Source organism: Trematomus bernacchii, unplaced genomic scaffold (assembly GCF_902827165.1).
Source record: "Trematomus bernacchii unplaced genomic scaffold, fTreBer1.1, whole genome shotgun sequence".
In the NCBI taxonomy this organism is placed as follows: domain Eukaryota; kingdom Metazoa; phylum Chordata; class Actinopteri; order Perciformes; family Nototheniidae; genus Trematomus; species Trematomus bernacchii.
Genome location: NW_022988176.1, coordinates 978,966 through 1,001,859, shown reverse-complemented (window position 1 = coordinate 1,001,859; position 22,894 = coordinate 978,966). Strand labels below are relative to the sequence as shown.

The window sequence follows — 22,894 nt, the reverse complement described above, 5'->3', positions numbered from 1 at the left end:
TGACAGACACACGCACGCCATAATGCAGATTTTTCAAGAGGTCGAATTTCTTTAAATTCTTTAGAGATCATCCCTAATCTTCACATCTTTGACCCTAACCCTAACAAACCCCTTAAAATATTAAAAGTAATTGCTTCAACATTAAACCAAGTCCTAACCCAACGCCACATTATCTGCCATCTAAAGATTCTCCACTGAAGGTTGTTTTGCACATCTTTAACATGGACACAATAAATATTTATACGTTTTCTGTGTTTTTGGACAAAGAGCAACACAGGCTCTTTAAATATATTTGTGAGAAACAACATTTCATTATCATATTCATTATTTATTACTTGACTGACTATGGCTGACTTTTAACAATACTTTTATATATACAGTCTATGCTTTTAACTCTAAATGTGACACGTCTTACTTTAACCATAGCCTTTAGTTAGCAATCTGAGATATACACACACAATATAACATGATCTGCCATTTTAAGAGTCTGAAATGAAAGTGGTTTTGCATATCTTTAACATGGACACAGAATAAATAATAGATTTCTGTGTTTTTGGACAAAGAACGCATACAATGATTGTACTTACCACAATGAGATTTCAGTTAATGCAACACACAGAAAGGCACAATGAGATACAATGAAAACTTGAATTGTTTATTTGTTGAAGAATCAATTAACACAGCATTAAATCCCTCTACCTCTCTCTCACACACACCCATACACACACACACTGATAGTCACATACATGGCTCCTCACACACTCAGCTGCAAGTTCTACTAATTAAATGTGTTCGTTCTAACAAATAAGTCCCGGGAAAATTTACAAAACCACTCATTTATATACAAAAATGTCAAATCTTCAGTGAAATGTATCGCATTACAATTATCAAATAAAACCCCATAAACATTAAAAAAAAACGTTAGATATCCCATCTGTGATATCTGTGAACCACCAGCTCCCGTTCTGCTGTCTTCCACTACATTTGCTGGTTCAGCCAGTTTCGCAGAGTCTCTAGGTTCCTCTGAAACCAGCGAACATTTTTCTGCACGTTGTCCAGAGCAACCTGAGTAGCTCTCAGCTGTGACGCCTGCTCTTTGATGGACTCAAAGAACAACTGCACCTGCAGGATCAAACACAGATGAATTTACAAAAACAAAAACAAGCATACAACTAAAGGTTTCTCAGAGATTTCCATGTCTAATTATCATCACTATTAGTACAGATATTGCCAATGCCAGCCATTAAATATTGAAATATTGGTAATCTCTAAATTGGCTTGTAGACTTTAGATTAGTTCAAAACATAAGAGTGCATTTACTTCAGCGAGTTCCTCTGGAGATGAGAAATGGAATGTGGTGCCAATGATGATGCTTCTAATACAAGATGAACCCAACTGGAACCTGAGTGCAGAAAGACAACAGAGACACAGATTAATATATCTTCCTTTATTAGCTGTTACACACTTATTGTGAATCATCCAACCAATGTGTTGCTTGTGATATAATGAGGTCTTTATTATTGTAAATCAGAACCTGTTAGACTTGTTAAACAGCATTTTAGCTGCTTGAAAGGTCGGGCTTACTGGTTCACAAAAAGGTTTTGCATTCAACTCACAGCAACTTGATGAGTAAAAAGTACTTATTAGAGGGTGAATATATAAACTGGGAAAGATGTTTAAAATAAGTAGAAGTAAGGAAAATGCATTTTCATTTATTCATAAGGTTTTTATTATCTTATCTGTATTGTCACAATGTCTTGTGTTGCACTAACCTCTGAACCAATGTGTCCCAGTTCTTTTTGACAAAGTTCCAGGCGAGGCGATGTCCCTGCGGGTTTCTGGCCACCATGAAAATGAGAGAGGAAAGATCCTGGGATCGAATCACCTTCCCTTCAAGACCCAACTCCAGCAATCTGAAAAACAGACACACACACACACAGAATATAACATGCTCTATTAGCGTCACATTATCTATCATCTAAAGAGCCTCCACTGAAAGCTGTTTAGCATGTCTGACAAGGACACAGAATAAATATTAGATTTCTGTTGGCTGCAGCACTGGGATGTAATACCCTATGTTTGCCACATGGTGGCAGCATACACTGTGTCAAAAATGAAAAAGAGAGAAGATGTACCTGTGTAGTTTGTTTGTGTCTCTGCTGCAGGTTAAGGCAAACAGGATTTTGCCTTGTTGTGCTGCAGACGAAGAGATGTTGTATGTGTGTAAGAGTGAAGCCCAGCCGTGGTCCTCCTGAGCTCCGACTGAAAACACTGTCTCTGCCACATCGGTTGGCAGGCTATGGTAAACACAAGCAGAGACGTGCACATTAGAGACATGATGAAATATAAAATGAAATAGCCCGGCCGAACACAGGCCATAGCTGCTGTTTATTTGAATGATATCAGAGTTTAGTGACTTATGAGTGTAAAGAATATAATTTAGACAGACGTACTTGAGTGTACCGTTGGACTGCAGCCAGTGCTTGAAGCTCTGACGGGCCCGCTCCAGACAGGGAGGGTCGTCCAGGTGGCAGGCCAGTGACAAGAGCTCTGACCTCAGCCGCCGCTCGGACACAGAGCCCCCGTCGCTCCACGTCTGCTGGTCGATGACAGCACGGAAAAATCGCAGGATGTGCATCTACACACGTAAAAAGAAAGCATTAAACATGAAAATAAACTGCTTTTAATGCCAACATTTGCATACATATCATCCTCATTGTGTAGTCTTCTTACCCGCAGCTTGCGTGTTACATCAATCTCATTCCTTTTCTCAATCATATGGTAAAAGGCCTGCAGAGAGCCCAGTCCTTGGAGGAGAGGCACGTTGTGTGTCTCCAATTGCAGGTAACCAATCAGGTCTAAGCCTTTATCGAGCGACAGGTGACCTGCCCTTTGGAGACATGCAGGAATATTTCAAAATGTTAGATTTCAGGAGGGATCATTTAGGCTGTTTTTTTTAAATGACTGTCTGTGTTGGTCTCACACAAACCCTCAAGAACACATAGATGCTTACGTGACCAATTGAAAAGCGTTGTGTATTAATTGAGTCCTGTCTTTGTAGCTCAGAGCGGTGTGATTTTGTCTCAGTAGTTTTGTCATCTTGTCCCAGCCACCATCCTCGTAATGAACCACATAATAGCCTGTCATGTCAGTGTTGACTTTCACCCAGCTGACTTCCTCTCCAATGTGTATACTGTCTAAATGAGAAATAAACAGAATAATAGAATAAAAAACACTATGTCAAAGCAAAAGTGATATTATACATGATTTATATTTAACACATTTGCTCTTTACCTGTTTGTGTGGTCATCAGGTGTCTGTGGATGGTGTTTGAAGCATCTGTCTTGTATGTCAAAGGGATATGCCAAAGGAAACTACAGGAAAATAATGTTTTATTGTATCATCAGGTCAACTTGAAGTTAAAGGTTTTACTGGGTATGTAGCTGCAGAGAAACATACAATGTTAATAAAATACCAAATTAGATTTGTTTTAGAAACTGTGAAAGTGCATGTGCATGCTCACCCCTTTTGCAAAGAGGACCAGAGAGGATCAGAAGGCAGCACTGTCCTCAGGAACCTGTCCTGTCTGAGCAGCAGATGGGCCCCCTTCCTAGTTACAGTTACCAGAGGAATACCTTTCTGCAGAATCCAAGTGTTCATCATGGCTGTCAGGTCCAGGTGTTCCCCTGCAAACAGGTACTGAAGAGACAACACGTGCGACCGCACCATGGCACAAGGTCAGATTGAAATCTTTTAACAGGTGCTGGTGTAAAACCCATGAAGAGAGGTCAGAAAGGTTTATTATGTTTACTGACTGCATTCTTGGAGGCCTGGCTGCTGCTGTAACAGTGTTTTCCTGAGATGAAGTCCTCCTCGGAGCATGTCTGGAAAACAACAAATAAATACCCTGCATTGCACCTTACCATAATACATGAACATTTATTTTAGGCAGCTGTTCAATTAAATTCGTACTCGATATAATTCAATACAACTAACTTTGAGACTTAATTTGTGTGAGATTTGTAATCCATCACAATGTACACCATGTCTCAGTGGTGTATTCTTTTAAAATGATTTATATTTGCGTTACTGGTAAAAGATAAAATAATACTCTAAAAACAGACATTTTGATTAATACCCTACTTTTAAGTATCAGCAGTTGATTTGTGCCATAATAAATTGAATTGCAAACAGTCACTGCTGTCTGAAAGGTATAGAAATATCTAAATTTAAAAACACTACAGCATCCATTATGAAATGTTAAGTTAGTTAATAAATATACCAGATATCTAATATATGGAATCAAACAAAGATTAGTTAATTGCTTTACAAGAAGTCAAAAGACTTCACAGTGCATTTCACACACATGTATGTAAATTGTGTTTGTACATTGGCTAGGCTGTCCCACAGGTCCTGGTTGAGTGCATTTTTGTAGCTGTATTTGCGGAGGTATCGCACAATCCCCCGCTGGAACACATCATCTGTCAGGAAGTGTCGCAGCATGTGCAGGACACATGCTCCCTGGTGGGAGAGAAAAGGTATTTTAATCAGGCCAGAAAATGTTATATTGTAGGTTGATTTCAACACAGTTTGAATGGAGTTACAATATTCATAAAGAGATCAATAGTTATGCTGTGTGAGTTTAGCGGTCGTTTTCTAACAATTTCAAACCAGGCCAATCAGAAGTGTTTTTATATATCTCTGATTCTGTGGGTAAAACATTTCCACAGATTATACTCATAATGAATTGTAATTATCAGTTGAATGTGGTCTTTGTGACTGAATGAGAATGAAAGCATACTTTGTCATAGGAGGCCGTGTCAAACATCTGTTTGATCTGAGTGGGGTTCTCTGCTGGGCTGGATATTGGCCGAGAGGAGTTCAAAGAATCACTGCCAACTGCTGCAAAACAGGTGTGCAGAAGATATTCCTCCTGCAAACACACGAAACATGTTAATCAATACGCTCTTCTAGGCTTAATATTAATCTGCCACTATTATTCATGTATGTTGATTCTCAGGTTAAACAAAGCACATACCACTTTGAGGTCAGGGTAAGTGGCCTCGACTGAAATATACTCCATGTATCGCGCAAATCCTTCATTCAGCCAGATGTCGTTCCACCACTCCATGGTCACCAAGTTTCCAAACCACTGCAGGCAAGATCAGTAAGATTACTACTGAAGCTTAACAAATATGTAATCCTGTCACCAGAGTCCAAACACAATGTCACACTCTCACCTGATGGGCGAGCTCATGGCCAATCACCATAGTGATCCAGAGTTTATCAGACATGGAGGATGTGAGAGGATCATAGAGAAGGCAGGTCTCTCTGTAGGTGGTCAGACCCCAGTTCTCCATCGCACCAGACTCGAAATCTGGGATGGCTATCAGATCTGAGAGAGGGAAAACACAGCTCAGGGAACACAGAGTGGCAGGGTAAAGAGAAGCAAATGTCACATTATATAAAAAGTAGTGACAAAAACAAATAGAGTACCTTGCTTGGGAAGAGGATAGCGGATGTTGAAATATTCATCGTAGAAATCTAGCATTTTGACAGCAACCTCCAGGGCGTAGCTAGTTTGCTGCCACTTCTCAGGGGAGGCATAGATGGACACCTACAGATACACAACAGTGCATGAAAAAGCAATTAGAGTGTCCTTGAGAGAGAAATATTGTTGGCGAGAAATGAAGGAAATCAAATATCGTTGGGGAGACCACACCTGCACCCCAGAGGATGTTGTTGCTGTGACAGATTTGAAGTCACAGAGGACAAAAGCTACGAGGTACGTGCTCATCTTTACACTGACATCAAACTGGTCCTCAAGCAGGCCATCGCCTACTTCAACTGTCTTGACCTGAAATACACAAATCACATTTTGTAGCCATTTCTTAAACATATGTAAACATGTGTGACACCTAGCATACAGGCAGCACTCACTATAGGCATGTTGGACAGGGAGATCAACTCTGGATTCCTCTTGATCCGAACGGTGAAATTGGCTTTGAAGCTCGGCTCATCAAAACAAGGGAATGCCATCCGGGCACTCGTGGGCTCAAAGTGAGTTGAAGCTAAGGTTCTGGAAATCAGAGGATAGTTTTTTGTATTTAATAGACAACAGACTATTGAATATTTTACTAAGCTTGCTGTGAATCATCTATTACCTTGTCTCTCCTGTGCTGGTTCTGTAGGTGCTCTTATAGAAGCCATAGAAGCCTTCTGCAAGTTCTGCCCCAAACTCAATGCACAGAAAGTACTTTCGCCCACTGCTGAGCACTCTGGGAGAGAAAATGCCAATCTGCTCATGGGAAGGGTGATGAAGAACTGGAAGAACCTAGAACAAGAGGAGATAGACAGTTGAAAATATGTTTTATCCAATGGTAACAAGGACAAATAAGCTGTAATAATATTAACTCTGCTTTTACCATTACCTTATCAGACAGATGAGTGAGGTTCTGGTCCAATATCGTGGCCTTTGAAATCTTCAAACCCTTGCTGTGTAACACGACCCAGTTTGTGTTGTTCTGGACGTCAATCTGGATCTGCACTGTGCCAGTGAAACTGAGACTAGTGAGATTGGGGTGCAGGTGGAGGTCGTAGTGAAGAGGAATGATGTACCTGAGATAAAGATACACTTGTTAATTCAATGATCCTGCAAAATGTACTTATGTCTTAGATGGGGCTGTTATAAAAAAAGCATGAAGGGCACCTTGGCAGACGAAGACGGCTCCAAGGGAACGAGAGGTTATCCGATCCTTCAGGAGACTGTTCCCCTGCGGGTTGAGGAGGACTTGATGCGTGTTGTGAACTCGGGTGTGAGCCAACCAGAGACACATGGAATAGAGAGAGAACTAATAGCCCCAACAAGGCCATCGTAGATGAAATGTCCTTCAACCACGTCTTTCAAATAAAAAAAAAGGGTTGTGTGAAATGCTAAAAGTCAGTATTGAACTGGGGCATATAGGTTGAGTGTTGAATGTCTGCCGGGATGATGTCCAGATCTCATACTATTAGAATACTGCTGAATCAAAAATACCAGGACGTTTCCTCTGAAACCTGAAAGACATTTGAGCAGGATTAAAAATACATCACATATGTATTTAAATGAAACGATTATACCAATGTTCTTTCTTGCCTCCTTCAGCCAGTTGTATGGTAATAGTTATGGTTATGGTTTCAAAGGTTATTTCCTCATCACTTTTAAACTTGGACCATACATAACTGCCACTGTTAAGTTGTTATCCAAACTTTCAAATAATGCATCTGCCTACAAACCTATTCATACAGTGTAGCTTGCAATGCAGAATAAATATATCTACCTACGAGGCAAATGTTTTTATATTACAAAGGGCTTCTGCATTCTGTTGAGAGAGGTTTGTTAATATGCAAACTGAGCTAGGCCCTAACAACAACACCACTCGATCTGAATGAGACTCAAACATGTGACAATCAAACCACATGATTTTCCATGGGACAAAACAAGCAGAGGACACAGCTATAACTGTGTGTACTCACAGTAGCTGTGCTGCACCATGCTGATAAGGTGAGGAAGATGTATTTCACAACATAAACGTAAATTAGTCTCAAATATTGTTATAAAGTCACAGTTAGTAAAGTATTGCTCACATTTAAAGTACTTAATTGGAAATGTCTTAGCAGTAATCAAATAGCAATTGCCAAAAGAGCTTTACCTCGTTTATTTTAGCTTCATCATCCTCCCCTGCATTTCCTGCTGTTGAGTTTCACTTTCTCTTATGAGTTCCGTGTGTGTGTGTGTGTGTGTGTGTGTGTGTGTGTGTGTGTGTGTGTGTGTGTGTGTGTGTGTGTGTGTGTGTGTGTGTGTGTGTGTGTGTGTGTGTGTGTGTGTGTGCGTGCGTGTGTGTGCAGGTGTTGTCTATAATCTGGGTGTGTTGATAGGATCATCCTTTCTTACCTCAACAGTCGTAGGCAGGTGTTTCCAGTAGATGAAAGGACTCTTCATTGACTCCACATTACGGTCCTCAGTTTTAACGTTTTAACCAGTTAAAGCCCACATTGTGTAAAAAGAGCTCACAATAAGCACAAACTGTTCCCCCTGTGCCTCGTGTTAGGGTGGGGGGGTTTCATTGTTAGCATGAGGTCAAAACAATGTGACATGTCAATCCCCATAATGCAATGCTCCTGGCAAAGCCAAACGGCATGCCCCCATTTCACACAGTCAGTGGCAGTGCACATACAAACACTCAGTCACACACACAGCAGTCACTGAAGCCACTTAAGCTAACAGAGACATGACTGAGCCATCCAACGGTTTATATTACCTTCCTATCATCTATTTGTGGACAGGTAAGGGTTCTCACATTTTAATACTTTTATAATTTTATATTATGAAAAGGGAATATTTTTTAGCCAATGGGCAAGAATATTCTACATCACTATTTAGTGAAAATCAGAAATATCCAAAATATCAACTTCTCTGAGTTAGTTTTACTTTTGTCTTTTTGTAAATTAAAAAAAAACTGCAGTGTTTGAACTTAATTAATGGCTGTTTCAGATAGAGTAAAGTGAAGTCAATATTATTTATTAAGCAACAATTACAAATTTGCAACAAAGAGCTTTTGACAATATTCTTAGTTTTTTGTATTAGGGTACCTTCTGTTAGAGTTACTACATAAAATCACAAAGATTTTTGGAGGTTTTTAAGATTTCAGCAAAAAAATAACTAGCGAAATATTTGGAGTCTTTTATGGCAAAAATGATAAATGCATGGAGGATTTAAATATACTTTAATATGTAAGATGTGTAATAATGTTATATTGATGTCCATGTTTGAAATTCTGTTCCCATGAGAAAACAGCAAAGTTGTTTGTTTAAACAAATTGCAGCATATCTACAATTACTTTATACACTTTTTCTACATCATTGCCTTGTTGTGTTTGAACCAAGGCATCACCTTCAGTCGGATAGTCACCAACCAAGATCTTTTTTTTTCATTCTAATATCCTCTTCATGTATGTCATCTTCAAGGAGGAGTAAAGTGTGATGTGCTGGCATCTCTGGCCCCTCCGGTCCACCTGTCAGGGGAGAGGTTGGGCTGGACCCTGCTGGTCTGTATGGTGAGCGACTTCAGGAGAGGGCACCTAGAGGTCAGCTGGAGGTCACCATCAGAAGGCCAGGTATCCAGCTCCCCATACAGCATGGCTGTTAACAGGAAGCATCGTGGAAACAGCGCTGTGGCAATCATCACTGTGGCGACCGGTGACTGGCCATCGTACAGCTGCTCTGCGAGTCACAGACGTCACCCAAAAGTCCCCAGGAGACACCACTCATCAGGTAGGACTACACATCGGTGTGTGTAATTTCTACTCACAAATAAAAGCTACTTTTTGATTTACATAGGTAATTCTTTTTTATAATTTTAGATCACAAAGACAACACCTGCTATGAACGTGAAGAAACAGAAGGTAAAGGTTTGCCACTCATTAAAAAAAGAAACCTTCTGGGTCATACAGATGTTGTTTGTTATGTTGGTGTGTGGTTTTTTTCGACAGATGTTGGTCTGTGGACTAATACAGTGGTAGTCTTGGCTCTGAGGCTGATTCTCATGAAGATCATCGTCTTCAACACTTTGATGACCATTTATGCTGTTATTAAGTGGTAAGAGGTTTTCACTCATATTCATAGTGTGGTCCTATAGTGTGTAATGTGTTTTAACTAACATTGTATGTAACTGTTCAATGTATTTAACCTTTCAGATTATTGAAATGGAGAGCTTCGTTAAAATCATGTGACCTTGAAAAGAAACCTAACCCAGAAAGGGAAGTATTTCTTGTCTTGTCTGAAGTCGGCAAAGTGAGGATTTCTGCATTGGAAGAAGTTGAGAATAGCCCACTTTTGGTTTACACTGAGTTTTGGATGGGAATCTCTTGATGGGAAATCCTCCAACGTCAGGATCACAGGAGTAGCAGGTCTCAAATTCGACTAATCTTTTGTGGCGCTCTTTCTCATTGACATCGCAGGTGTTGCAAACTGTGGCAGTTGAGCACAGATCTTGTTTGTGAGGCTGATCTTGGTATCTGATCAAAGCCTAACCTCAGACAGATGGGTTAGTGCACATGCTGTTGTATATATGTGTGTGTGTGTTTATGTTTGTAAGAAGATCTTTTTGTGTTCTCACTGATCTTTATTCCTGAATTCCTTGAATGCCTAAAATACTATGAAAAATGTAGGGGAAACTTAGCTCAAGGTTTTTGGAAGTTTCCAAATGAACAAAAAAATGAGCATCTTGTTCTGTTTTTTTATGTTCTGGTCAATTGTGACATTAATAAACAGGAAGTAAACTTGAACCATTTTGACTTTATTGTTTTTGAAATAAAACACTTGCACACAGTTTTTTTTCTCCATGTTTTTTTCTGTTTTTGTTTTTTGAGCGCCTTAAGTAACACACTGACATAGCAACAGAGCACCACTAAGTGGCAGTACAATCACATCTGAATTTTTTTTAAATTATTATCCAACAGCAAGAATATGGAGCTTAACTTCCTCTACAGGACACTACGTTCATAAATAAGTTAAGTATTTCAACACTGACCAGTCGCTCTTCACCAAACTGACACTCACACGCGATGTAAGAGATTACATTGCCAAGAACTGAGATTAAGCTGATTATTGCCAACCATTTAGGGCATCATTATACAAATGTTACAGGATAAAAAGGCTCATAATGAGGCTCATAGTGTTAAGGGACATTTCTATCAGGTTTGAAATGGCATACATTTCCCACAACACACTGCTGAAGCACATGTCTCAGCTGAGAGTGTGGTTTGCAGTGTTTTTTCTACACTCCAGTATCTTACACTTATCCCAGGAAGGATCAGCTCATCAAAAACAATCTACAGTAGCAACTTTAAAAAAAGAAGAGTGTGACAAAGATAACGGTGCTGGTTTGGTGGTGAGCTATGATCTCCTTTGTACATAAACATACAATATCTGTCTTTGGCTCAAATTAACACAACAAAGATACGAAGAGCAACATACATGAGCCCGTATTGTCACAGCCTTTTGTCAAAATGGTGGGAATAAAACAAGCACATCCAAGCATGTCACCAACTGGTAAAAAAAAACAGCACAGGCACACACACACACTTTCACTTTCACACACACACACTCCAGATATTTGAAATCAGGACTGAGGAAAAACAACAAATTTAAACGGCAACAGAATTGTACTGATGGCATTTGCTGTGACAATATTCATAATACATTCAAAAGAGAACAACTCACATTGACCGACTCGCATTAAAATGAGATGCTGAGTCAAATCAGCTACTGGAAGAATGATGGATATCAATAAAATGGCAGCTCCTTGAATTTAAAAGACTTACTTTGAAATGATCAAAATGTATATTACAGATGGTCTCCAAAACTTGAGCCATTGAGGATTGGTGGAGGACAGCAAGAGAGAGAGGAAAAAACACTGATGTGGATTTATAGGAATAAAACGAAATAAAGTGCTTCTGTTTAAAACAAACATCCTCTGTCTGAGGTATCAAAGAAGAATCACAACAAATGACACAAAAAGAACTCTACGCCATTACACTGTGCACTGAAGACAAGCTATTTACAGTTTGGAGTGTATATCCACACACTCTATTCACCCACACATGTTTGTGTCATTGTCAGGCGTCTTATCCAAAGATAAAGACAGGTTGTGAAAGCCATCATCACAACTCTTGAGTTACTACCCAGTAGGCTGACTCTGCCAGGTATGTTAAGTTAGTGTTGCCAGTATTTTTTGGCCAAAAACTTGAGTTCCCAGTTACCGTCCAGCTGTTTCCTCTTTACACGAGAGAGGCGTCAGTGCTCAGTATCAGTGCCTTAGCTAAAAACTTCCCAAACTCTCTCTAGTGCACACACATAAACAAACTTCCTGCTTTGCTCTCACATCGCCACACTCAGGAAACACAGCAAGAGCACAGCCAGTTGTTTGATATGTTGAGAATCAGAGTGTAAGGTGGAGTGGGCCGAGCCGCGGGGGTAGATCCTCCATTTATCCTGGTGAGGGTGGAGACTCTCCATGTCCTTCTGGGCGCTGTACGCCGCCACTGTGAAGTTAGCATCCCCGGTGGTGAGGAGATCAAACACACAGGAGTGGAAGTAAATGTCCTGCACCTCCAGCTGCTCCCTGCAGCGTTGCTTGGCCCCCTCCACACTAAAAACCTGCGCGGCACCGTAGGGGGATGCTTGTGTCTGTGAGGAGTAGCTGGGTCGGCGTAGCTGCTGGAGCTGCAGGCCAAGCGGCGGAGGGGAGAGGGGCAGGGGGAGGTGCCCCGCCTTGTCGATGCGCTCTCCCCCGGGGCAGCCGTTCAGGCAGAGCTGCAGGTCCTGGGTGGAGTCATAGGCCTGAGCCAGCTCCTCCGGGATCCGCACTGCCATGGTGAGGTAGCGGCCCAGCTGGCGCACGATCACAGTCACACCGATGTAGCCGGCGTGCAGCTCCACATGGTGCCCTGGGCTGCGCTCAGAGATCCACAGCGCCCGCACCTTCCCAGTGGCACCTTTTGTACCGACAGACATGTGGATGGGCTCTCCACTGCTCACCGTACCATCATCAAATGCAGCCGGGAGGTTGTCTGTGACGGCCTGGTAGACCCTCTGGTCTGTGCACCCCTCATAGGGCTTGAAGATGATGGTGATCTATAGAGACAGAGAGAGGAGCATCAGGTCAGTCAGAGATATTTGAGTTTCAAGTTGGTTCAATGAATGATATAGAGTTCACAAGTCAATTCATTTAGGACAAACACAACTACAGTAAGGAGATGAGACAATAGGCAAGGCAATTCAAGTTTGCTCATATAGCACATCTCAACAAGAGGCAATTCAAAGTGCTTTACAGAAAAAACCATTAAAAGCATTAAGGTATGGTGTATAAATACATTTAAAAACAGTCATTTAAAAGCAAGGAGAATACAAATAAAAAGCCACAATAGAGTAAGACAGGTATAAATTACAAGAATAAAAGTTATTGTGCAGATATGAATAGTTATTTGATTTATTACAAGGTGGCGGCAAAAAGGAAAGTCTTCAGTCTGAATTTGAAAGAAGTAAGAGTTTCAGCAGACCTGCAGTTGTCTAGTACTTTGTTCCAGATATATGAAGCATAGGTAGGAAACAATATGAAGATGAAATGTCGAGCTGCAAAGATTAGTCAATTATTTGATTATATAATTGAAAATAAATTAATTGGCAACTATTAACCCTGGGGATTTGCTACTTTTGCTTGTATAAAATATCTTTGTTTGACATTCACAATCAGCAGTTGCAGCCCTAATTAATTGCTTAGTTAATAGACAGAAACTAATCACCAACTACTTTTATAACTGATTTATCATCTAAATGAATGTCTTTCATTTACACATTTGAACCATTAATCAATTAATCAAGAAAAAGTACCAGAATAATTGGAAAAGATTACTAGAGATAAGGTAAAAGGTACTTCTCTCTCTGTCTGTCTCATACACACAATCACACAAATATTAACATTCACCCATTACACAGGTTATTGACTCTCATCACCCTACATTTGATAAATTACTAAATTACTTTGTAACAAGTTGTAATTTGACACAGCTATGCAAACATGCTGACACATGCTGACACATGCACACACACACACACACACACACACACACACACACACACACACACACACACACACACACACACACACACACACACCACACACACACACACACACACACACACACACAACACACACACACACACACACACACACACACACACACACACACACACACACACACACACACACACACACACACACACACACTGGTAAGTAGAGCCAGTGGTGGGTGCAGGGTGTGGTGTGAGCATTACGGTTAGCACTAGCATCATAGTTCCGGTGAATGGCGGCTTTGTTCACATGACAGCCGTGAGGAATGAGGCCTGGCAGGCCATTAGGCCTGGAGGGCTGTTAATGTGTGTGAGTGTGTGTGTGTGTGACAGAGAGTGTGTGTGTCCCTAATAATCGTGACTAATAACTTGCCCCACCTCTGACACAAGGTCAAACCTTCAGTTCTACAGTGTAGCAACCCTACTATTTGCTTAATGTGTGTGTGTGTGTTTTTATGTCAATGTGTGCATGACTAAGTGTATGCATGGGTGTGTATGTGTTTTAATAATTAAAGCTATCGACTAAGCTAGAGAGGGCAGATCATCGGGGGAAATATCAACATAGCTTCTTTAACACCACAAAGATCACCTTGTGTGGCTCGCCATCCATTTAGCTGTGCGTGTGTGTGTTTGTGAGTGTCTTTTTGTCATAAAGGGATAAGGACTCTTAACACACATAGTGCTTTAAGCTGAGTGCAAGGAGTGGCACTTATGAGACACACACACAAATACTTGAAAACACACACATGGGTAAACAGTGGGTCCTTTCACACATCTCATTCCATGTTATTAGAGGTCAGGCTATATGCAGCCATAAACCAAGTTAACTAAGTTTCCAACACTGCCTCAGTCACAAGAGATAGTCACAAGATCGGGCTGTTGGCCTCACACCTCTTGAGTCTAAGGAAGCGAGAGACATTGAGACAGAAAGAGAGAGAAAAGTAGAGCAGGGAGAGCAAGTGTATTTTCCAGCCTCACATTGATACGATTTCTTACTCTAACGTAGAGAAAAGCAACTTAAAAGGTCATTATTGAAAAAATGTGTCTCTCTTACCGACACAATTACCTCTATTACACCAGCTGCTCTTACTTAATATACTCTTTCAGTCTTAATACAAACAAATTAGACCCCAAAAGCCTGTTTCGCTCTGTTTCCCCTGTTAAAAATATATCTTCTCACCTTATTGGTTGCTGTGGCGCTGGAGCCAGGTACCACGGGGACATTAGTGACCTGTACTGTCAGATAGTCGTTATCGATTAGAGGCCACGCCCCCTGCACCTTGCATGTCTGGAAGCTGTCCTTAAACGTCCTCAGGTGTGGGTCCCCGAACAGCCCGCAGAACAGGTAGACAGGCTGAGTGTGGACATGGCCGTGGGCGTGTGTATGGGAGTGTGTGTGTGCGTGCTGGGTGCGACTGTGGTAGTTGCAGGGCTCGTGTTGGACCTCAGGGCGCGTGGAGGACGTGGGCCCGTCTCTGGAGCAGTTCCTCTGGCTCATGAGGTCGGAGATGCCCAGCATGGCCGCGTGGAAGATGAGGTCCCCCCGGCAGGACTTGGCTGTCTTCTGGGTGCAGGCCGAGTATGAACGTAAAGCCTTGCAGAACTCAGTGTGAATGCCATCCACTGCCGGAGACAGGTGGGAGGTCAGGGACACAAAGTCGGTGTTGCACTTCTGGATATGGCAATGAGGGGTAGCCACCTGGCACTGACCTGGAGAGGACAAAGAGCGGAGAGATTGTTATCAAAGTGATAGATAGTACAGATAACAGTAATATAACCAGAAGAGCAGCTACAACTAGGGTGGGCAATATATTGATATTATACCGATATGGTGATATAACACTAGATGTTTTAATATCGTACAGTAATAAATGTTTTTTTCTGGTGTTATACGCTGATTTACAGAAAGTTATACAATTCTCTGAACTAACAGGACTGTTCCAGCTGTTCTATAATGTCCATTCACTAATTAAGCAATTAGATAAATTACTGATAATTGTTCAAAAGAAATCTCATCAAATAAGATTTTGAAAGCAATATAGTCAACCCTATAATATCATTGCAATAATGATATTAAGGTAGTTGGTTTAAAATATTGTGATTTTATATTTTCACCATATCACCCAGCACTCTCTACAACAACCACAAGTCTGATAATGTGGGTATGTACTAAACTCAGAGGTGGATTTAACTAGAAATGGAGAGCTCATGTGCACATAGAAGGAAACTAAGGTTACTTTGAACTTAAAAACACACAATGCTACCGGTCGGTAACAATGCAACCTAATAAAATTGAAAAAAAGAACCCTGTGCTAGTAAAAACTCTTGATGAATCAGTAGTGCCGCTCTGGAGTGTAATAAAGCTGAAGTGTAATAAACCAAAGAGCAGCCGGAGAGAAAAGATAAAGAACATTTTCCCACAAGGAGTGAGATAATACTGCTCATAAAGACAAGGAGCACATAACACATACAGTAAAGAAGGAGCGAGCAAGACACGTCAAGGTGTGCTATGTACACAAACCTGCTACCATTAGTTTGAGACGCTCATAATAATAATGTCAAGGCTGTCGGAAAGGTTTTGATTGGTTATTTGTAGAGGGTATTTATGATCCTGCTTTTCCAAATAAAATACAAAGCCAGAAATGTACCTTCATAAGATAAAGCTTTTACTTTAGTGTTTGTTTACAGCTTTGAAAACCATAGTAGGCTGAAAACGGTAAATGTATCCTAATGACTTTATTCTGCCCATGATACACATTAGAAACAAATATCATGGTCTGAAATTGTTCATGACATTTTATCGGTTGCTATATTTTCGAATGCAGCAGGGGTCAAACTTTCCTTTTATATCATAGATCATCAGAGAGAGAGAGAGGGAGTAGGAGCGAGGGAGAGATTAGAGACCAGACCTAATGCATCAGTCACAGCGTGCTACTATTAGATTAGGCCAGAGAGAGGCTCTGCAGTGTATGGGCAGCTGTACACACACACACACACATTCACACACACACACACAATAGCTTTCTTAGAAAGAATGCTGCTTATGCTTCCGTTAAACGTACACAGTCTGTGATCTTCAGATGGTGGTATGATCTCCTAATGGCCGACCAAATAAAAAAAGAAACAGAAAGTGCATGGTGTTTACTGATATCAACCATTTTCTTTGTGACACCAGAACATCACAACCAGTAACACATCAACTCACAAGCAAACAGCACATTTCCAGCTCTTCTTTGTACATTTATTTGATTTCAGGGCATGACGGAGTTGGGCGCCACCATTTGGGGGCAGCAGTGCTCTGAGTTTTAGAAATGAAGGTGCAGGTAGGACCCCCACTCGCACCACGCTTCAGAATCTCTCTCCTGCATGTTAAATACTGACAGCAACCCACAGGAAACCCACACACACACACACACACACACACACACACACACACACACACCCACACACACACACACACACACACACACACACACACACACACACACACACACACACACACACACACACACACACACACACACACCGTCCATGCCGACCACCTCTGTACAGACGGTCTGAGTACTGAGGACACATTGTGTCTTTGACTGGTGCACCAAGAGCCTCCTTTTTTCCTTCCTATCTGCCTAGCAGTACCTAAATACCACTCCCAATCTAATCAGAGTGGGTTTATTCTCTTTCGAAGGGGTATCAGAATCATGAGCTGCTCTAAAAACACACAAAAGCACTCATTCACTGATATTTTCCCAGCAGGGTGACGTAGCAGACAGTCGACACTGTAACTGAAGGACTCGGGTTCAAACCGCTGACTTATATAAAGGTTGAAACCTCTCTGATGACAAGCATCTACTGGAGTTTCACAGCAGCTGACCCTGCACTTTTGCCTGCCTGGGTATACATCGAGCAAGAAGAGATGATTTCCACATGCTGATTATTAATATGAAGCACCATTTTCTCTCCTGTGAAGCCGTCCTCTTAAGCGTCCTTTCTAAGCCTGCATAGCTGTAATTTCAAAAGAAAATCCAATCTATGCATATAAATGTGCAATTTGTGGAAAGATGAGATGAATACAGAAGTGATTTGAAGATATTGTAAAGAAGAGTATAAATATCTCCTCCTGTGAGGAGCTGATGCAGGAGAGTCGTTCAACACATGCCGGCTTGGTTTATTTCATCCCCTGGGGTGAGTATCTAATATAGACACAATAAAACAGCCAGCCGTGCCCACACCTCTCCCACCACAATATTAACCTGTCTTTTTCACTCCTTCCCCCTCTCCCAGGTCTCTTCTTTTCTCTCAAGCCTCATTTGTTGTCAGATTTGTTTCTTAAATCCTTCCCTTCCATCGGTACTGTTATGATACAGCCCTATGCTTCTCTCGCCCTCAGCCCTCTCTGTCTGATTCCCTGCTCTCTCTCTCTCTCGCTTTCTCTCTCTCCCACACATCCTGAGGCCGCCTCTCTACCATCAGACAGAGGTCAAAAGATCCAGCAGCCGAATCTCTCCGGCTCAGTTTAGCGATTCTCTCTCCCTGTTCGATGTTCTCAAAATTCTCTGATCTCCGTAAATCAGAGAAGGATCTGCTGGGATCATCTCTCAACTGAGGGAATGGCTTGTGAAGTGCTTATTGATCACCTTGTTGTGTGCACTCTCTCTCTCTCTCACACACACACTGAGCTCAAATCACACAAACATCCCTCAAAGCTAAAAGATACAAAGCTTTACAGGAGCTCACTACAGCATGCTCTCTTTCTCGACCTGACAAGCATGAGGCAAACAATAGTCAACAACTAAGAAATCCCTGCCTCCTCGTCTAAAGAGACACATGGACCGACGGCTGGAGTAAAATATGTCAAAATATCTTGATATGGACACAAGTTAGAACAAATAAAACAACAGACTCAATAATACACATTCTTTCCCGGTGACGGATGTGTAGCAGAAGGTGCCATAGGGGTCTTTAATGCGAAGTGGGTCTCTGTGTTCCCACCAGGCTTCGTGCAGAGGTGGTTTTGTCCCGCTGGCTGAGCCGTGTTAAACTAATTACTGGAGGTGTGACTGCTCAACAGACAGCCGCCACAGCAGCCGACCCCCTGCACACACAGCAACACACACACCCAAAAAGAGCTGGTTTTTTGATAGAGGACGGGGTTACTGATTTATATATTAAACATGCCTCTGCGATGATGAATTTGAAACCAAAAGACAATGTGGTAAATAGTTGGTTAGTAAGTCATGGAGTCTGTTGCCACAAAGAATGAGTCATATTATGTGTAAGTATCAGTAGCCCTAACAAACACCTTATAAACTTTCAGGGAACACACTCTTCTTTTGTGAAATTCTTCTGTTTTTTTCTTTCTCCTGTCCAGCATGTGGATAAGATTGTGAGGTGTGATTTTCTGCTTTTGGTGATTATTAGAAAACAAACAACCACAGATTCAAACGCAGTGCAGTTCACTTCAATACTATCGATGCATTATATTAATGTGCACCATGCAACTGAACATTAACTGTATTTCCCAATATATGAAGTCTTATTTACAACAGTTCAGCCCTAATCCTAACTTTGTATGATCAGATGTACACTTTAATGGATCCTGGTTTGTTTGATATTGCTCTGAGTATAAACTGTTATCTGCTATATGGACATGAGGAGAGATAGTCACCCTATCTTCCCTTCTCTTCCCCTCCTCCATGAGCCATTAAGGGGCAGACAGGAGAATGACGGCCCAGGAGAGAGAAGGGGAAACTCGATCCGTGCTCAGACTGCTGCACTGCCGCTGGAGAGAGAGCCATTGTCAGGCAGCCCTGGGCCCAGCACAAAGATCAGCTCCGCATGGATTACACACGCATAATAACTAATAAAGTATCTCTAATCAAGACTTAATGCAAAAGACAGAGAAAAAAACATGATGTTACTGTGGTTATAGTGTGAAACTGGAGAACAAAGTGCAGGAAATGACAGATTAGTTGCGACCACGAGCGAGAGACACACTATTTGTTGCAGTGATAGAGTGCAATTACCTAGTTGAGCACCGCAGCAGACAGCGATGATCAGCAGCAGCAGTGGCCGGAAGCGGCGCACCAGAGACGCGGAGACGAGGCGCTCAGCCCCGCGGAAACAGCATCCGGCTCTCCCCATCCCCGTCCATGCAGGGCCAGGAGGGGAGAGTGGACAGTCTTCCGAAAGGCGAGGAGGGGTGGTGTCCAGGCCTTCTCACTTCTCCTTCTTCTTCTGCCTCTTCTGCCTCTTCTGCCTCACTCTTCTCTCCTTCCTCTCCTCCTCGGGTGCGCATTAAAACACAGCTGCTCCGCGGAATGTAGGGCGGAGGGGGTCGAAAGGCAGGAAGAAATCAAAGTGCAAGAGAAGTCACTCCGACGATAGTTTTACTTTTTGCCCGGCACTAACCCAACACACCCACGTGATTTAAGTGCGCTCCCTTCACGGTCGGACTTTCGCCAGGATTGAGATCACTCTGTGCTCTCCTCTCGTCCCAAACACGCACAATCACATCACTCTTCCTCACCAGGCCGGGGTTTCTCCTCCACTCCTCCCCTTTCACTTTCTCCTCCTCCTCCTCCTCTGCCCCTCCAACAAATCAATAGAGAATCAACCAAACCCTGCTGGCGGAAAACCCGCCTACCACCACTCTCTCTCTCTCCCACACACACTCACTCAGAGAGATCTGTCTACAAAAATTATGAAGAGGCCGGAGAAAAAAAAGTTGTAAAACGTTGGTAAGGTGCCATTAAATCACTGTTTATAACGGGTTTGCAATGTAGGCTAACGCTACGGTCAAGGTTCTTTATGTGGCAAAGTGAGAGCTGATCAACATAAACCAGAGTTTCTACAATACCATATGCTTTCCTACTAAATACTAATATAATAGCCTACCATTACCAATTATAATAATAATAATAACAATCATCATCATAATAATAATGATAATAATATGTCCACCTGAATAACAAAAGAAAACCTAATACCTCATTGCATGAAAAGGGAGGGGTTATAGACAAAAGGGTGCGGTGAGAGGTGGATATTTAAATCAGTTTTACAAGCTGTAATAGTTGTTATACTGTAGTGACCACAGATAAAACACACACAGTCATGAATCTGTTTTTTGTGTTTGTTGAAACAAAATGATAAAAAAAGAATATCGTATCCAAGACACAATCATCCAGTTTTATGTCTGATGCATAATCATGTTGTATTACGTTTTTAAGAGTTTCTGGTGAAATGTAATGCAATCATTGTGAATATATAACTTTTTTACAAAAACAAGCTTTAAAACGTATTGTTTAAGTGTAAATCAAACAACTTTTTTGATTTTATTTCAGATGCATGCAGACTTTGATCTTGAAACTACTTTTCAAAAACCTTCTCTAATGAAAGTTACACCATAATATGAACAATTAACGATGAAGGGTAACTTTTCATACTGTTTATAACTATGAATGCAGGACGGGTTTTCCCTAAATGCTGTGATTTTAATCTGCTTCAAGAATGTCTTTGATCTACTGACCAAATGAGCTGCAAATGTTGTGTGAGAAATTGTATTCATTGGTTGGTATACGCTACAGAGTGGCTAGCTTGATTGCTTGTCTTATCTTTTCTTATTAAACCCTCTAGGACTTCAAAATAATTATGTGGCAGTTTGAAGGAGTTCAGACCCAACCTATCCTCCTTGGAATTAGCTTAGATACATTTGCATAACTTTGACTTTATTGGCAAAAATTGCACAACAGATATTAGAAACAAACCAGAACACAAAGTGAAGGGAGCACCTCTTTGACACAAAACAGCCGAGACATATCCCACGCACACCAAACCGTTCAAACTGTAACAGTCATAAATCCACACAGTCAAAAGAACAAAAGTGCAGAAGGTGAGCAGACAATGTAAACACCCCCAGGCGATAATGACAAGACACTGCATACACAGTTATAAATGCAAAACAGGCCGTACCTTTGCTATTTGTCTTGTTCTCTCAACCTAACTCACAAATGAATACATTCCTGCTCTCTACAGGCTGTTCAAATGCAACTATGTATTGCAAAGATTTAAAAACCTGATTTAAATTAATCATTCCAACAAAAGGTTATGGAGCTGGACAGACTTCAAAGAAAGCATCTCAAATTCTAGTTACATTTAAGTGTGCATATCTAGGGTGTGTTTGTTCATTTTAATGAATGTTCAGCTTGTATGAGAGAGTAAGTGTGTTGAAGGTGTGCATGTGTTTGTGCAGAGCTTTAATCCCCTGCTGCTTGCTGCATTCTGCCAGACTGTGCCACCCCGGCTTAACTTGTTTGCATGTGTACAGTATGTGCATATGTGTGAATATATGTGTGTGAGTCACCGTGACTGCTGTGCGGCAAACAGAGCTTCTCTGTGGCTGATATTTTATGTGCGGTGTGTCATAGCCGGATAGTTTCACTCATGACTCAATAACAGTACACTCACTTTACTGCCGGCCATATGTTTGGTCATGGTTGTGTTCCCACTGATTGTGTCAGTAAAATAAACACATACAGTCATTAGCTCAAGACGATTTGAAACTAAGTGTGGCCAGAGGAGATGATGTATGCTACTCAAACAGGCCCTGATATTAGATTATATCAGCTTCCTGTTTGTGCCAGAAGCTTCTGATTCCACTCATAAGGATGTGTGTCAGTGAGTCTTGAAATCCGGTCAGATGTTGTTTTGTAGTGTATTGGTTCAGTGTGTTTATAGTTTGTATTTTACAGTATTCATGGAGGAGGTAAACAAACAGACAGGGGACAAAAAAAGGAAAAAGCTGAATAAATTCATGTAGAATTAAACAAATGCGGATGCTTCGATATTTTTAAACCTTCGAGGCAAATATTGTATTTTCTACCTCACTACTTTTCTATTTCCAATAGTTTTAAGCTTCTTTCAGATTAAAACTAGGAACAGAGAATATGCATTGTTTTATATTTCATTTCCTAAAATGTATGTTTATCGCATCAGTTATATTCCCCAAATAGTTTTGTACAATACAATGCTCATGGAATAATAGAATAAAAGTTGTACTACTTTTATCTAGGGAAAATATTTATTGTGAACACACTGGTGTTCTAGGGGTTGAGGCGCTGACCAAGAAACAGAGTCCCTGGTTCAAATCTTTGTTGTTTATCTACTATTTATTATTAAATAAAAAACACAAAAAAGATCATGGTTTCCAAGTCACCAAATCTCATTG

The 22,894-nt window shown here is 41.2% G+C and overlaps 2 protein-coding genes across 2 annotated transcripts; both read right to left on the bottom strand.

The window, feature by feature from the left end:
• Positions 1 to 634: 634 nt before the first annotated feature.
• Positions 635 to 7,777, bottom strand: erap2 (endoplasmic reticulum aminopeptidase 2). Its single transcript, XM_034122314.1, has 21 exons — positions 7,692 to 7,777; positions 6,710 to 7,056; positions 6,432 to 6,618; positions 6,165 to 6,334; positions 5,941 to 6,079; positions 5,723 to 5,857; positions 5,497 to 5,617; positions 5,241 to 5,395; positions 5,039 to 5,152; positions 4,802 to 4,933; positions 4,390 to 4,521; positions 3,816 to 3,884; positions 3,524 to 3,699; positions 3,295 to 3,374; positions 3,014 to 3,197; positions 2,734 to 2,890; positions 2,454 to 2,638; positions 2,136 to 2,297; positions 1,773 to 1,913; positions 1,321 to 1,402; positions 635 to 1,122 (listed from the first exon to the last, which is right to left on the bottom strand). Exons 2-21 carry the CDS (start codon positions 6,871 to 6,873, stop codon positions 979 to 981), a joined length of 2,829 nt encoding a protein of 942 aa, XP_033978205.1. The 5' UTR covers positions 6,874 to 7,056; positions 7,692 to 7,777; the 3' UTR covers positions 635 to 978.
• Positions 7,778 to 10,321: 2,544 nt separating this feature from the next.
• rgmb (repulsive guidance molecule BMP co-receptor b) lies at positions 10,322 to 20,206 on the bottom strand. Its single transcript, XM_034122316.1, has 3 exons — positions 19,695 to 20,206; positions 14,852 to 15,381; positions 10,322 to 12,675 (listed from the first exon to the last, which is right to left on the bottom strand). Exons 1-3 carry the CDS (start codon positions 19,810 to 19,812, stop codon positions 11,920 to 11,922), a joined length of 1,404 nt encoding a protein of 467 aa, XP_033978207.1. The 5' UTR covers positions 19,813 to 20,206; the 3' UTR covers positions 10,322 to 11,919.
• Positions 20,207 to 22,894: the final 2,688 nt, after the last annotated feature.